General features: G+C 49.5%; 1 protein-coding gene across 6 annotated transcripts in view; it reads left to right on the plus strand.

Annotated features, from left to right (window-relative positions):
- LOC144146608 (uncharacterized) overlaps positions 1-16,161 on the plus strand; it is a 478,728-nt gene that overhangs the window by 308,167 nt on the left and 154,400 nt on the right. For all 6 annotated transcript variants that reach the window (XM_077678547.1, XM_077678552.1, XM_077678560.1 and 3 more), the window contains exon 3: positions 2,723-2,784. In XM_077678547.1, coding sequence (XP_077534673.1) covers positions 2,723-2,784 — 62 coding nt within the window. The remainder of the gene's footprint in view (positions 1-2,722; positions 2,785-16,161) is intronic.

A 16,161-nucleotide genomic window follows, 5' to 3' on the forward strand; every position in this document is an offset into this window, starting at 1 on the left:
AATGGGGCCCCGTGGAAATGAGCTCAAAGTAATCGCGTCACACAGACTCGTTTTGATTCAAACGAGATAAATGATCGCTCACTCAGCGAGCGTGACCCTTTATTTTCTATTCATTTAAAAAAAAACTAAAGTTGCAAAAATTTTAATCAGTTTTATTTACCGCACACTTTTGGCGTCTTCCACTATCTCGTTTATACTCTTTTTGGTTTGAAATAAAAAAAAAAGACTTATGCTAAGAAAGCCACGCAGTAGTAAAAAAATTATCTGTAGAAGTAAATAATGGCGATTTAATTCCTCATTCCGCTATAAACACGGATAACGTCAAGGCGTAGAGAGAAACGTTGGTTATCGTATCCAATTATCTAGAGCCTGCACTGTGTCAAATATCGACGTGAAAAGATAATTCACTTAAAAGACGCATGGGCGTCAAGAGCGCGATCGCGAACTGTGTTCGATGTTTCGGAGAAACGCACGTCTCAAACAAAAGAAAAGGATAAATAATCCTTTATAAAGTGAAACTCGTTTATATATTGGGGCAGGAAGATTTTCTGGTATCCTTACGTGCAAAGGAAGCACAGGTTGCTTTGTGAATACAGCCCGGAGGCTCGAGCTTTTGCATAGAAATGCCTTTAAATTACTAAACACAGCTTTCGAAGTTTTGCCACCTCTTTCCTAGATTTTCGCTAACACTGCCGCTTTAGTAATATTTTCGTGATTTTGTGCCACTTTGTAAATTTGGGCATTTCCTACGGTCTCCTATCTCGTACTCCGGATATGTAGCTTCTGTAAATACAACTGTTTCCTTTCACATAAATTAAGTATTTAAAACTTGTGATAAAGTGTGTGGTGTGGAGAATGCTCAGTACTATAAAATCAGTCCCTATTTCTATGTTTGCTACTACTGCACTCCTATAAATTTCTTTCGGTTTGTTTCTCCACAATGCACCCGAATGACCAATCGCTGAGTCTAAGGAACCATTTGGACGTATAAACACGTACCACTTAACTTAAAAGTGTGGTCTGCGATGTCCCGAAGTGCAAGATGACATGCTTGCATTGCGTTAAGTCGCAGCGACGACCACATTTTAGAGTGAAATCAGGCAGGTGCTGGGCCTTCTCATTCTCCTATTTTTCTCTCTTCGGTGCAGTTATGGGTAATTCAGATGCGTTGTGGTGGAATGTATCCACGGACATTTTCAGGGGTGTAGGATAGTTTAATTAAATAGTCAGCCGTTAATTGTAGTTAGCTTGTAGTCAGCCGTTAGGCCGCTTTCTTCTGTAGCTGCAGCAGCAGCTGACAGTGAACTTTGAACTGCTGCATCTCTTTCACCCTGCTATCTTTTTTCCTTCTTTCCCACCAGGGCATTCATGCCATCTTTCAGTCCATAAAGCTGCTCCCTCTCTCGTCGCGTACACTTTGACCTCGAGCGGCGCGTGCAGCCCCCTACACCTTCCCCACTCCGCCGCGCGCTCCCCTTCTCCTTTTTCAGGCACCTTCCTCCTCTGCCGTCGCTTCTCTCTCCCATCTCGGCGGCCTCCGTCTTAATCTCTCCGATTTTACAGAAGGGGAATACACGCGCGTAAACAGCCAAAGCATTGTAAGAAGTCCGGATTGTCTAAACGAGGATCCCCGAGGCGGTCATCTCTGTGGTTAATGAACGCAGTGGGGCTAAAGATGAAGTATGACGGTCGGGTCGATCCCGGCCAGGGAAGCCGTTTTTCTGGTGGAGGCAAAAAAAGAAAGAGCCCGTATGACGAGATTGGGGCGCACGTTAATTTATGTATCTCCAGGTGGCCTAAATTAATCTGTAGCCATCGACTCCAGCTATCCGGGGTGCAGCTTTGGTCTTGATCACGGTAGGCTGCCTCCTAGGAATTCCTCCCACATCGCGCGAACATGATGTAGCTGTAAGTTGTCCGCTCTGGGGGGGCAAGAAATCAACTAATTCTTTCTTGCCTGCAGTAAGCATTTATGCAGGCTCTCGAAAGCGTGTCTAAGCTTCCGCTCAATCTGAACTTCATTGCGCAGAACAGAGGCTAAGACGACAGAAAGAACATGAAACAGTGCGCATTGTCTCCTGTTCTTTCTGTCGTATTCGTCTCATTCTGCGCCGTGAAGTTCAGCATGAATTACCAACTCGTCCAAACCTGTGCCTTGTTCCGCTCAATATTTGACACACGATCCGTGGCCTGAAGCCCGCGCGCAGAAGGCACCAGTGCTGATAGCCATGCCGTCCTTGGCTGCCAAGTGAAACTTGAAAACTGCGCCTTTGTGCATGCCGGTTTTATTTCCTCTTGCATTCGCTGCCCGTGCCAAACTGAGCTGCCAGCTCCGTGGGTACCCAGAGGAAGTGCCGCTGTTTTTGCTTTCCCTTCCTCTTCAAATCGTACACAGTGATCGAGACCGCCGCGCTGTGAGAAGGTGACCTACTGCGACGAGCGCTCCGATCTTCGCGGTCAGTTGGCGCCCTTGCAACTAACTGCGGGACATGTAGGCTCCCGACGCCCAACAAGTTAATCAAACGCAAACAGCCGGCGTGCATCCGCACGCACTGTGTCATACCCGGAGTGCGCTCCTTCGGAGTTGCTCTATTTTCCTTTGCCGGCTTGGTGCGAACAGGATTAGGCGGCACGCGCCCGAGGCGAGACGGTGTCTTGGCGTTGGCTGCGGTAATTGGGCGGTGCCAAAGGGCTCAGCGTTTCTTTTCTCCTTTCTGCGCAGGTCCACCAGGGAAGCGTGGCAAGAGGGGCAAGCAGGGAGACCCGGGGGAGCCTGGACCGCCGGTGAGCACTCTCTCCTGCTGCCCGACACGCCCTGCGCGCGCGAGGGGAATTATTCAAATTGTGGTAAACACTGGGTCGGCCCGTGGCTGCGCATCAAGCGCTTGCCACTCGTTAAGGCTCGCCGATGGGAAGCGGCAAACACGGGGCCCGGGCGGAACGCCGAACGGAACGTACGTTCTCTCTTCTTGGCGGCCGTAGCTGTTGTGCGGCTCTTCCGCCCTCGTTAGGAGCCGCTCCTCTCCACGGGTCGCCCTCAGGCGATTTCTTTCTCTCTTGCCACTATTTCCTACTTCAGGACCATCTCTTCACTTATTCAAGTTTCTCGAGAGCCGCTTAGACAGAAACACCGCCGACTGTTCGTGCGCTCTCCCATTTCCATGTATTAAAATTTCATCCCCATTTCTTCACACTTCACTTGTGTTTCCGCCCCCTTGTCAGGGATACTCGCCGAGTAGTATTCAACCGACTGCAGCTGATATCCAAGGCTGGTTTAATGTGGCTCCGGTGCTCGGGGTTAATCGGTGCTTGGGAAGGCGCGCTTACGGTAACTCTCTTGCGTTGTTGTCACGAGAAAGCCATAGTGAAAGAATGCAGCCGAGTCAATCTTTCGACCATTTGACAGTTGTCCTGCATGTACCCTCCATCTGTGTTCTGTCAATCCATGGACTGGCTGAACTTACGTAGCGTGAGTTGATTCACTGGGGGCCGGAATGACATTCTTTTTTACACGGTGTACAAATATCTCAATTATTTTTTGTAATCAGGTGGAGAATTTTCAAACAAACCATGCATTTGTCAGGAACATCACGAAACCGTCTTCTCAACGCGAAATTTTGCGTCGCGCCAGTTCTAATATTCAGTACTAACCTTTCAAAAAAAAAAAAACTTTTAACTGCACTTCACCCTCTTAAAAGCACACGCGGGTCTGCTTCCCCACAATGCACCGGAATTACCAGTCTTCGTGATCGAAGGAACAGGGTAGGTCAATGCCCACAGTACGATTGTGGTCTGAGTTGTGACATTACGCAAAAGAAAGACGACGATTTACATTGCGAGATACCCCAGCGAAGGCCACATTTCAAAGCTGAATATTACACACGGCCTCATTATTTTCAAAATTTTCGCCTTCACACGCAACTATTTGTCATTTGGGAACATAGTGGCAAAGCTGACTCTCAGAATTCTTTAGAGTGCGTGAAACGTCGTGCTATTTTTAGCATGTATCAGACGCTCACGCAGTTACACTCGTCTAGGCAACCAGTGAATGTATTCCGGAAAAATTTTGTTATTTTTTTTTTGTGTCTGTGTGGTGGGCTGGCGGCTCATTAAAGGTAGCTGGTATTGAGCGTCTGATGGGGGGTCATTTTTTTTTAATTTTGAGAGCGTTCCTTGTGAGCTTGGCATTGAACAATGCCTGCGCCTTGCTGGAGTGTGTGTTCGTTTAGAGCATCGCTACCTGATTTGACCCATAACGTAATATTGTCTGCATAGATAGAAGTATGGAGATTTGTGATGGAGGACAAGGCGGTGGACATGGGGATCATAGCCAGATTGAAAAGAAGATGAGATATGACCAAACCCTGAGGTGTGGCTATTGCGGGGAAGGGGAAGTTGGAGGTTTGGAGGGGTTCGAATCCTATAGTGGCGGTGCGTTCATGAAGAAAGGGCGAGATGTAAGAATAGGTACGCGCACCAAGTCCAAGCGAGTTTAAGAGTTAAAAATGGCTGCGTGAGAGACGTTGTCGAATGCTTTGTGGAGATCACGTGCCAGGATGGCCGAGGTGCTCGCCTTGGAAGGGACAGCCCTTGGCGAAATCCAGAGAGAATGTGTGGGAGCAGGTAATGGGTTTCGAGGTAGGGGGTGATCCGTGTGTTGATGATATGCTCGAGCAGTTTTCCAAGACAAGAGGTGAGTGATATCGTGCGGAGGTGCTCCAATGTAATAGCTTTGTGGGGTTTGGGAATTAATGAGATGTCACCATGCCGCAACGTTGATGAGAGCCTGCCTCGAGGCCAGTGGCAATTGAAGAGGGCTGTGAGGGAATCTATTGTATGGTCGGTAAGTTGTCGCAAGATGCTATTTGTGACCTTGTCGGAGCCTGGAGCGGGTTGTCGACGTGGTTGGGATATAGCGTGCCTGCCCTCCGCGATAGTGATATCCTGTTCGAAAGAAACATTCGGAGATACGGAGTAATGAGGAAGGGAAGGGTGCTGCGATGAGGAAGTAGGAATGTACATGGATCGAAGCTTGTCGAGAAGGTCAGCAGACGTGCCAGGATAATTGTTTATGAGCGAGTGCAGGCGAGTACTTGTGATGGTTTTGGTCGAATTAGGGTCGAGGAGGTGGCGGAGGACGGCCCACGTCTTTTTCATGGAAAGGCCTCCTCGGATGTCGTCGCAGATCTGATACCAGTGAGTCCGAGCGAGTGTGGCGGCATGAGCATACATGGAAACTTGTAGGCGAGCAAGTTTGCGTTTGAGCGCCCTTGGGCGTTTGTGGGAGCGCCAGCGCATTTCGACACTGCGGTATGCTTCCCACAGATGGAGGAAGTGGGAATCCGCATGTGGGTTGGGAAGCTCTGGGTCAACGGGCTTGTCGTGACTGTGTTTTATGTCCATGACATCACGGAGCCATTGCTCAAGCGCGCCTTCATCGAAGTGAGTGAGGGCAGGTAGGGTAGCACAGTGAGTGCGGAACGCGTCCCAATCAGTGATGTGTTTGGGTGGTGGCGTGTGGGCGAATTGATGGGTAAGATGGAGTGCGGTGTGAATGATGTAATGATCACTACCCAAGGTGTCTGGAAGGGTTTGCCAGGACACTTTTGGCGCTCGATGCGAGAAAGTTAGGTTGAGAGTGGTGTCCCGTTGAACACTGTTGCCTATGCGGGTGGGGGCTTGGGGGTCTGTTCTAAGGTGAGGCGGAGTTTGTGTAAAACTTCCCAAAGTAGGCGGCCTTTGCGCGTGGTACGAGTGTAACCCCATGCTATGTGTGGAGCATTAAAATCGCCAACAATAATTAAGGGGTGGCGGCCGGCAGTGCGAATGGCGTGCGTGAGGAGGGTGTGGAAGTTGTGATGTTGTTTGGGTGTACTGTGAATATTTAGGATGTGTATTGAAGGATGTGAGGGTTTGCAATGTAAGATGGTTACTAAGAGGGGCGGTATGGGGGTGACGGGGAGTGATGTGACGCCATCCCGCCATTTGCGTTGTACCAGGGTAGCTACGGTGGGAAAGCGGGGGTCTTGGAAGGACTGATACCCGCAGAGTTTGGTGGCAGGGCGTGTTTCCAGCAGTGCAATGACAGGTGGGGGTGTAGGAGTAGTGGTGATGTATGCCTGGAGGGTAGCGCGTTTGTCTTGGAAACCCCTGCAGTTCCATTGCCATAGTACGAAAGATTTAGAGGCCGGCATCAGGTTCGGGTTCCCTGGGCAAAGGTACACTGGAGGGCGCAGTAGATGCGAGAAACGGGGAGTTGGATGGGAGCAGTTCCCTGATATAAGAGAGGAGCTCATTGTGTAGGCTTGTAATAGAGTCCTGCATGGCTGTTTGTGAGGCGATGAGGGAGTTGTGAAGGTGTAGGTATCCTTGCCTCTGCGCCTGGGGGGCTTCCGCTAGGACAGGGGGAAGGGGTGTCGTGGTAGTGGGAGGGTTGTCTTGGGGGGCCTTGCGCTTGGTTGGAGGCGGTAGGTGCGCGTTGCTGCCCGTAGATGTCATGTGAGTGTCTGGGAAGGAAGGCTTTCCGAGGGTAAGCTCTTGATTTTGCCACCGGAGAGTCTCATTTTCTTGACGAAACCTGAGAACTTCCGCGCGAAGATTGGTATTTCAGCTAAAAGGGGTACGTATGTAAGGGGGGCGTTCAGCGGGGAAAGGGGTGTAGTAACGGGGGCAGAGGGTGCCTGTGGGAGCCGGCCCTGGGAGCTCACTTGTACGTTAGATATCGATGATGTAGTGTCTCTAGGCTGTCGGACGGCCTGACTGTAAGTCTTGCCGCCAAAAGAAGAAACAGGGGAGGAAAGTGGCTCGCTGTCGGTAGTGCGTGAAGGAGTTTTTGATAGTTGAAATTGCGCGTCGCGAAGCAGGGAGGGCGGCTTCTGCTGGCGGCGCAGTTGAAATCGTTTGGTAAATCCAGCAGCTCCCGTGAGGTGATTATCGACGCATAAGACGCACGTGGGGGTGCATGGGTGTTGGTCCCTAGGGGAGACGGTGCCGCAGGTGGTGCAGCGGTAGGTGGACGGAAGATGGGGACATACATCCTTGCGATGTCCGGGTGTCCAGCAGTTGAAGCAGGCTTCTGTCTTGTGCTTCAACGGGCAGCAGCGAAGAAGGGCGGCCTGGTATCGAACCCAAAAGAGGACTACGGTGCCGCGGAAGAGGACTTCTATTAAGGTGGAGTTGTGGCGACGCTTAGCGTCGAGGATTTGGAGAGCGGGGTTGTATTCGATGAGGCTCCGCAGGATGTTGTCGGCGGAGTCCTTGGGCGGGATATCGAAGATCACCTCAGTGGTGGTGTTCGATGGAGGTGGAATGTGGTTGGCCAGCTGGAATACGGTGCCATTGAACGCAAGAGACGTCAGCGAGACGTATTGTTGGGCAGGGTTTTCGGAGGGAGTGCTTACGATAATGAAGTTGGAGCGGTAGTCGATGCGAATTTGATCCTCGACGGTGGTTTAGATAGCGGCCTGAGACTGAATCGCATCGGCGAGCTGGGCAGTTGACACGCTGTGGAGCGGTAGGCCACCCTGCGGGCGTAGAATGACGATGATGTCATCGTCCGGCAAGGGGTCGCCAATGGGGTGCTCTTTGCGGTTAGGGCGCTTGGGCCTATTGCGCTTGTTTGTCGGTCGTCGGCGGGGTATGTTCGCCGGAGGGGTAGGCGTAATTTGCCAGTTGGTGGACTGCTGACGATGCTTGAGGCGTATGCAGAGCCAGCCGGGTTCGTCGAGTTGTTCGGGAGTGGCGGCGCGGCCTTCTACGGCGCACTCCATGTTGGCGAAGGGAGCGTGGGCGCACGTGCCGTTAAGGCGCGTGGCCAGGCGACGCTGTTTGGGCGCGTGGCGAAGTGAGGGGGACGCGGCGTAGCTTGCGAGGAACGCGGCGCAGCTAGCGATGTTCCGGCGTTAGGGCTAGCGTGGAGCGGTAGCGTGGTCTTCGAGGAATGGGTTGTCGCTCAGGGAAATCTGAATTCCAGCTTACCTTGGGTGGTATCGGAAGAAAGCGGGTGACGAGCTGAATCGAAAGGGGGTAATTCTGGGTGGCTGCAGCATCACAAAAAGCTCATCAGGCTAAAAAACGCCGGAACGAAACGGGGGGTGACCGATCTCAACGCTATTTCAGAGCGCCCCATCATGCGGGCGGCGAAAATTCTGTATTCTGGGCCTTTAAAATTATCATTCAGCTCGATCGTCACTTGTGGTGCCCCTGACAATACCGGGAACCACTCCGTTGCATGAGTTCTCGGGAACGACCATGTTGGCCGTGATGTAATATTTACAGCGAAGCTGTATATGTATACCCCCCACCCCAGTCTCAATCCGGTGAAGCCGCTTTACTTGGCACCGCTTTTCTGCTCCTCCTCGCCACCGCCGAAGCCTGTATCACAAGCTTTATACCTCTCGCGACCACCGATGCTTTTTTCACAAGTTATGACACCGGCTGATAATGGTGCTAGCGCTGTTATCACCAGTTATCAACTTTTAACTCGCTATAGGACGGCCGCGTGTCGTATGCTCGGAGGAATAAGAGCGGGAATGGAAGGAGCGTCTGTGCTCATAGAAGCGCGAATGGGAGGGAAAACAACAGACAGCCGCTGCTTTAGATCATGCAGCCACCGCCGTTGCCGCCTCAAGTTCCACCTCGTCGAGTAGCTGCCCATCCCTCACGGATGAAAAGACGTTTATTGTCCATTAAAGCAGATACATAACATTCCAGGATGGAACTATGCGTCAGGTAATAAATACATATCACAAAAGGAGACACACACAAAAAAATGGGCGCAGCTTGAACTAGTGATGCAATTCTGGAGAAAAAGCTGACCTGGCGGCCCGTACGCAGGCTTTCCGTACGCAGGCTTTCACATCTCTCCCAGAGTGGACCGCGTTAGCACGAGCTAGAATCCGCGGCAACCTGCTTCTTGAACTCGCCGTCTGTAGCGCGAGCTGTACTGTGCTCAGGAGAACTTTTACGCGAGAGTTCATGCCATGAAAGCTGAACAGAGTGCTCTAGAATGACGAGCTGGCCGACGCCGGGCGCTCCTCACGAGGCGCACGCTCACCTACGCTCGGATTGTTTTCTTGGTAGTTTTCCTGGTAACGATGTACGGCGGAACTAAATGCTTAAATAGCTCTGCTCTTAAAGCAAGTAAAAATACTCTCACTCAGTCGGACGATGAGTCAGACACCACACGCAGCCGTGCTGGTCCGACGCGCGCGCACACACACAGACAGACACACACACACACACGCACACACACACACACACACACACACACACACACACACACACACGCACACGCACACGCACACGCACACGCACACGCGCACACACACACACACACGCACACACGCACACGCACACGCACACACACACACACACGCACGCGCACACACACGCACACACACCCACACACACACACACACAGCACAAGCGATTCGTAACAGGACCTAGTTCCCATTCCAGAACATGCATGTCCACACTCTAATTCAAGAAAGCACATGTCTTTGGAGTGTCAAGAAGAGAAATAAGGAAGTCTGGAAACATATACGTAATGACGCAGGCCCCAACCTCCAGAATGCGTCATTATGCCTTCTGTGGTGTTAGCCAACAGCGAAAAACTTGCAAACGAGCGTGTACAGCACAAATAGCTAGCGGCGACATTTGCTTAGTTTGTATAGCGTCGATAGACGACATAACCGCTTATATACGTGATCAAAACACTGATAATGAACTGTTGTCCTGTTCTTCCGTAGTAGTAAATGTTGTCTTCTGTGGAAAGTTTAAATTTAGGTTTTACGCGCCATCACTACTCGTGTGATATGAGGTGCGCCGTAGTAGTAGATGGCTACGGAATAATTTTGACTGCATACAAAACAGTCGCCGCGGAGAGCTCGGGCTAAGAAACACAACGCCCTAGCCACTGAGCCACCGTCGTGGGGCATTGTGACGAAAAAAAAAGAGCGCATCAACGCAACAAGACACTGTCCCAGCAACTATTACTTGTCAAGACCAGAAAGTACCTGCCGGACGGCAAGTTTCTGGCGTGACAGTGTACCAGTCATGATTCCATTTCCCGTCAACCGAACTATAAGCCATTACACCTTCAGTTGTTGACGCTACAAGCACAAAAAATAACTTGAAAGGAGATTGGTAAAGCCTCGTCAACGGTTACCTTCTCTTCGTTAAACAATTTGGTGACACTATAGGGAGAGTACGAAGCTCTGATAGCGGTCTGGAAAAAATAACCGAGTACCCACCAACCCGAGGAAACTTAGTACACTGTGCAGAACGCCCGGGGAACTTATCGAGCTGTTTTTGTGAAAGCTCAGGCCTTGTATTAACATGCTGTTCAGGAACATACCGAAGCTCGCTTCGGTCAATGCGATAATCAATACGGTGGCCTGAGGATATACGCTTTAAATTATGTGCTCGATGCCCGTTCGTTAACAAGCCTCCTTGACTACACGGTGTCAGAATTGGGGGAGCGGTCTCGATTCTGAACGTCACGAGTACTGGCTATAAAGATCTCTGCCCGCCAACGATAAGCGACGCGACATGGAGACTGCTGGGTAACGAATTGAGTGGCTGAATTGTAGCCGATTTGTATGCTGAAGGCAAAGCCAACAATAGGGCGCAGATGCAGTAACAGCGCGAGCATCAAGAGGGAGGGTCCTTTAATGATGAGTCAGGAGTCAGCCTGGCAGCGAGCTTGACTTGCTACTCCACATGAACATGGGAAATGCGAAAATGAAAGGAAGCGAAGACACGAAGACTGAAACAAACACTAACAAATGCAAATAAGCACACAGAAAGTGACAGACACAGGAACACGCACACAGCACACGCACTGCAGTAAAGCTAAGGAAAACGTTCACAGGGTTTAGTTCAAGCCGGAGTCACGGAGAAGTGACGCGAAAGGCCCGTGTACTCCGTGTCACCACGGCAGTTGAGTGCTATGAACCGATGACCTTGCAAAGTTTCAATGGTGCATCAGCACGCAGTCCCAAAGTTGTCTTCAATGTTATCCGTGAGGTGGCATAACAGGATACACACACACAGTACATGTTCAATGTCCTCATGAACACAGCAAGCGTGACAGTGAGGGGAGGCAACTCGGCGCGTCTTGTGCAAGTAGTGGCTGGCAAAAACGACGTTTAGGCGAATGCGGTGAACGACTGCTTCGTCGCGCTTTCCCAGGCCACTCGGCATTCGGAAAGTGTCGGCGGGATAAATTCGGTACAATGGCTGATAATTTGTTTATCCGTCCGCCCATATTGAGAGCTGTAACTACCGCGCCACTGAGTGCGCAAGTGTCGCGGCGTCACGTCGAGAGAAAGGAATCGGGATGATGACACAAGATTGGGTGTGGACCGCGCAAGCTGTTTCGTCGGCCACCACATTCCCATTCACCCCACAATGTCCAGGTAGCCACTTTAGCCTGTGTATGCAGGGTGTGTATTTTGTGGGCCAGTTGTTCCCGCGGAAATGATGCTAGTTGTTGGAGCGCCGCCCGTGAATCTGTCAAAATCACCCACACAGAAGCTTCTTGCCCAAGAATGCCCTGCAAAGCAGAGCGCAAAGCAGCAAGTTCTGATGTCATCGATGTTTTTTGTGGCTTAACCTGGCCGTAATTGTATTCCGCGTCGATGGAACCCAGATTCAGACCGTAGATGAGGTGGCCGTCACCGATGCATCGGTGTGAATATGCTTGGGGTTAGGGTATCCATTCCAAATGGGCTCTAGAGTAAAGTACTTTCGGGCTGGAATCAGTCACCTGGATTTACTGCTGATGCCCGGTATTGCGGTGACAATCCGCCGGGGGGAATACATCCAGGGCGGGAGATGAAGCGGCGCGGGGTACTTCTGACACAAGGGTGGTAGAGTGTCTTGTACCTCTAAGGCAGGCAGAGCTAGAACTCAGCAGGCGTCCACGAGCCCTATAGTCGCCAGCCGTAGATGGGTGCGAAGATGCTTTTCTTTGACCAGTACACTGTGTAAGAAACGCCTAGACTCTCGTATGGTCCCAAGCGTAGAAGTTGTCTTCGGAAGGCCAAGACAAAACCGCAGAGCTCGGGCCTGCATATTTTCTAACAACCTTGTGTTGGTCTTGGAAAGGGTACCGAGTTCTGAAAGGCTGTATCACAGTATTCCTTCGCAGAGTGCTGTATAGAGACATAGGAGGGGCCCTACAGAACAGCCCCCTGAGCCGCTGGTTAGCATGCGTAACACCTGAGCAAAGGAGCCCAGTTTTTCCTCCAGGAGACGAACGTGAGGGGACCACGTCATCGACCTGTCAAGTGTTACGCCCAGGAATCGGTGTGAGTCCACAAAGGGTACAAGGACCCCTGCCGCTGAAAGATTATAGAGGGAAACATCACGCCTGAGGAAGGCTATTGCCGCACATTTCCTATCCGAGATTTCGAGGTCGCGTCTTGACAAAAAGTCGGCTATTGAATTGAGGCTTTTTAAAGGCGAGCTCGTAAAGCACGCCTGTTGCGGCCAGAGCTCCATATGCAGATATCATCGGCATAGAGCGGTATTTCAACTGTGTGTGGCACGAACTTCTCAATTCCAATGAGGCTGATATTAAATAAGGTTGGGCTTAAAATACGACCATGTGGCACACCTCGCGTGACATTGTGAGAAGCTGTTTCGGCGCCCTTCGTGGGCATAAGACAGTGTCGGAGAGGTAATTGGATATCCATGTATAGACGGTTTACAGAGCGGTGCCTGGGCGCGGCCATGTTGGCCGGCGTGACGTCATTTGACATGGGTGTCCTTTCAGAACGCGTTTCTCGCCGTGCACCCTTCCCTGGTGCCCTGTGGGTGAATTTCACGATTTTTTTTTAGAATGGTGCTATGAACGCGGGCTTGTTGTCCAACTAGGTAGGCTATGCCAACGTTGAGACATTACTTAGTCACAAAAAACCCCTCATGAAGGTTGTTTGGGCGCTGTTTTGATTTGCGTTGTCGTCTAGTTTCCTGTTATCGCGTTTCGACCAAATAAAGCTGTCCCGTGGCTTTATTTCTTTTTTTTATTTCTACGTACTGTCTTATAGTAACAAAATAACATCCGAAGGCCTGTAACATCGTGTAATAAAACATAATTCTGGATGTATTAATAACGCTCTAAAGCTTGTTTTGAAAGATTTCCTTTCCGGCCTACGCAAAAATGGTTTTGTATACGTGTTCTGCATTATCAGCTGTTGCCTGTTCGGTATGTGCTAACTTGCGGTTATGGAGACACACATGTTGAAACTGCCATATGGCACATACGGTGGACGGAAAAATCGCATATGCGTGGCTGTTAAACTTAGGCGCGCTCGCGCGCAAATCATGAAATAATACTTATCGCGTACAGTGAAGTTTAAAAACGTTCAAATTGGGTCAACAAGCTTCGTTAACACATATAAATATTTCCCGAGGTGACACGTAAGGCTGCGGATGGGTGCATTTTTTTCTGTATTTTTGTAATCTAATTGGTTTGGCAGCAATGCGACATGACCATCTTTGGATATGGGCTTAGTTTTGATGTTTACTCATGTATTCGTGTATTAATTTTTGTCAGATTTGCTGCAGAAAGTTTTATTCTCGGTGGAAAATGAGGAAATAACTAACTGTGAAGAGTCTCAGGAGTGTGGGCTGCATTTACGACAGACCAAGATCTGCACTGAAGTTGGAATGAATGAAGGCCCTATAGAAATCCTGGAGGGGTGATGTTGCTTTTTGGATTTTCAAAGACGATGGTCTTTCTTGGACTACTTAAACCCAGAAATTTTGGTCTGTCTGTATGCCCGTCTGTCTGTCTGTCTGTGGCTCGATTCAGCTACCCGGCCAAAGCAAAATAGGTGCTGCGCAATAGTCTTATATGCTCACAGCCAAATGTAAACGTCTGAGCCCGGTTTATATGTTCATACTTGTCAACTTTGTTGAACAAGAACAAGACATTACGCAAATATAAGACAGGAAATTAGTACACAAGGAATATTTACGTGTTTGTTTATTTAAAAATTCATGTATGCTTGGTTTTTCGGTAGCAAATGATATTCTACATCTACTGCAGAAAACCGCCGCCTGCTGTTGCCAGCGCCACCTCCTGGTGGCATATGAGAAACCACGCGGCAACAGCAACGAAAGGTTCCACTAGCTAGGTTCCACGTTGGGCTTGGAGCGCACGTGGAGCACGGCAGCGCGGTTCTATAAACCTTGAAGTCGGCCGCCTCGATTCACGCGCGTCTCCGCCGTACTGCAGCGCTGACATCGAGGAAGCCCGCCTGTAGCAGTGGACCGCGGTAAATTCAAATCGCCTTGAGCAAACCTTTAGTGTGTTTACCTTGGGATGAGCGCGACGGAACAGGAACAGCATAAGAGGTGAGCGGGAAAGCAAAGGGGGGAATTTCCTTGGAAAATGTCTACAAAGACTATCGTATTTTGACGACATTTGCAACGAAAGGAGCAGATAGGCGGTCTTTTTTTTCTATCAGATGAAACGCAATGCTGGCGGTATGGCGAAAGGAGTTGCTTCCTCGGGAACCATAGGAGGGGCGGGGTTTGAACCCTGCTGTGCTGCAGAGTGTACAGCCTGAGTCTCAGTGCAGGCGTTCTTGTCTCTCGGTACCCTGTCAATACGGACGCTTGTACCTTACGTCGGATGAAGTAAATATGAGTGATCATCTAGTGGATAGCAGAATATGTTAACCAAGATATCTTGGATGGTTTGAAAGGAATCACTGAGGATACGTATGACTGATGGAATAGGTTGAGGGACATTATAGCTAATGAAGTTGAGAGTTCGTGTGATGGCATATAATTGATAATTCTCAACATGTTCATTGGTCAGAAATCGTAGATGAAGTTTTATATCGGTAGACGAGGTATTGCAGTGCCAGGCTAGTGGAGTGTTACTGTTTGACAGACTCGCCTCACTGTAAATATCAGCCTTTCCAGTTACAGGACCTGTATGGAGCTTTCGGACGCGTTTAGTGCGGAGTAACGGGCTAAACTGAAATAATAATAACAGAAAAAAAACTTGATTGATTTGTTTTTCTTGTTCCGTTCAATTTGTCTGCAACATAATAAAGAAACGGCAAAAATATATTTTGGAGTCCTGGTAATGTTCCCCAGGACACAGGTGACAGCTGGAGAGGGGGTGTGTTTTGCCTTGTGATAACACAGCCGGAATTTTAATCAAGTTGTCTCATTATTCGTATAAAACTGGAGGACATCACATCGGCGGGACGTTTTCTTTTCCTGTAGACCAATGCACAATGAAGACATTTGGTGATTTGCGCTCAAATATATATGCATTTTTCTACTTAGGCAATAATCTTCAGTCATGCGCAGGCGATACTTACTACCATGCAAGTTTTCGCATTCTTCAATCAAATAAAAGGAAAGAATTTTGTCATCGCCAACGAGTTCAGCGGTAATATTTTCGTCTATAAATAAGGTCACTCGCAAGGTTTATGAATCCCACCAACCTTTTTTTTTTCTTCGTTATGATCCGTTTCAAGTGTAGTCCTGTCTCTTCACCACAAATAATTTTGCTCATGGCAAATTTTCGACGAAAATGCGGGTTTAACCAGATTTAGTCAAAACTCTTTCAGCGGGAAAATACCAGGCGCTGTCAGGTTATACCAGGAAACGAAGGACCCTAAGTACTGAAACGCAAACATAGTTCGTGCACATGAATTAACATGCAGCTGCAACTTCTTCAGTTTTGAGTATTTCCTTGTACACCTCGTTCACCAACCGTGAGAGACCACACCTGTTTATTCGGTGCCAGTGGAACGCGATCATAGTGAAAATTACTACCGTCCTAATCACTGATCACCACCGTGATCACTCATCATTATCATCACTGCCCTCGAGATCCGAATAATGGTAGTGCTTCTTCGGACGCAGATGTCGTTTCCAATTGAGCGTTAAATGATAGACATCCTTCTGCTTTGAAAAGATTAAATTAGTTGAGAATATTTTTCTTATGAAGATAAAGACGAACTGCCCGCTAGTCATAAATTCGTCTCAACTTTAAAGGGACCCTGCAACACTTCCGATAAGCGCTTTCACTCTTCACGTCGCGTCTGGAACCACTGCGAGGGCTATAGTTATCGCCAGCATGGAGCGGCACTGCGTGATTTGCTCGTCGCACCAGATACGCCTTGC

The sequence above is a fragment of the Haemaphysalis longicornis genome, unplaced genomic scaffold (genome assembly GCF_048455015.1).
Source record: "Haemaphysalis longicornis isolate Haplotype H1 unplaced genomic scaffold, Haemaphysalis longicornis Haplotype H1 scaffold_1, whole genome shotgun sequence".
Taxonomy (NCBI): domain Eukaryota; kingdom Metazoa; phylum Arthropoda; class Arachnida; order Ixodida; family Ixodidae; genus Haemaphysalis; species Haemaphysalis longicornis.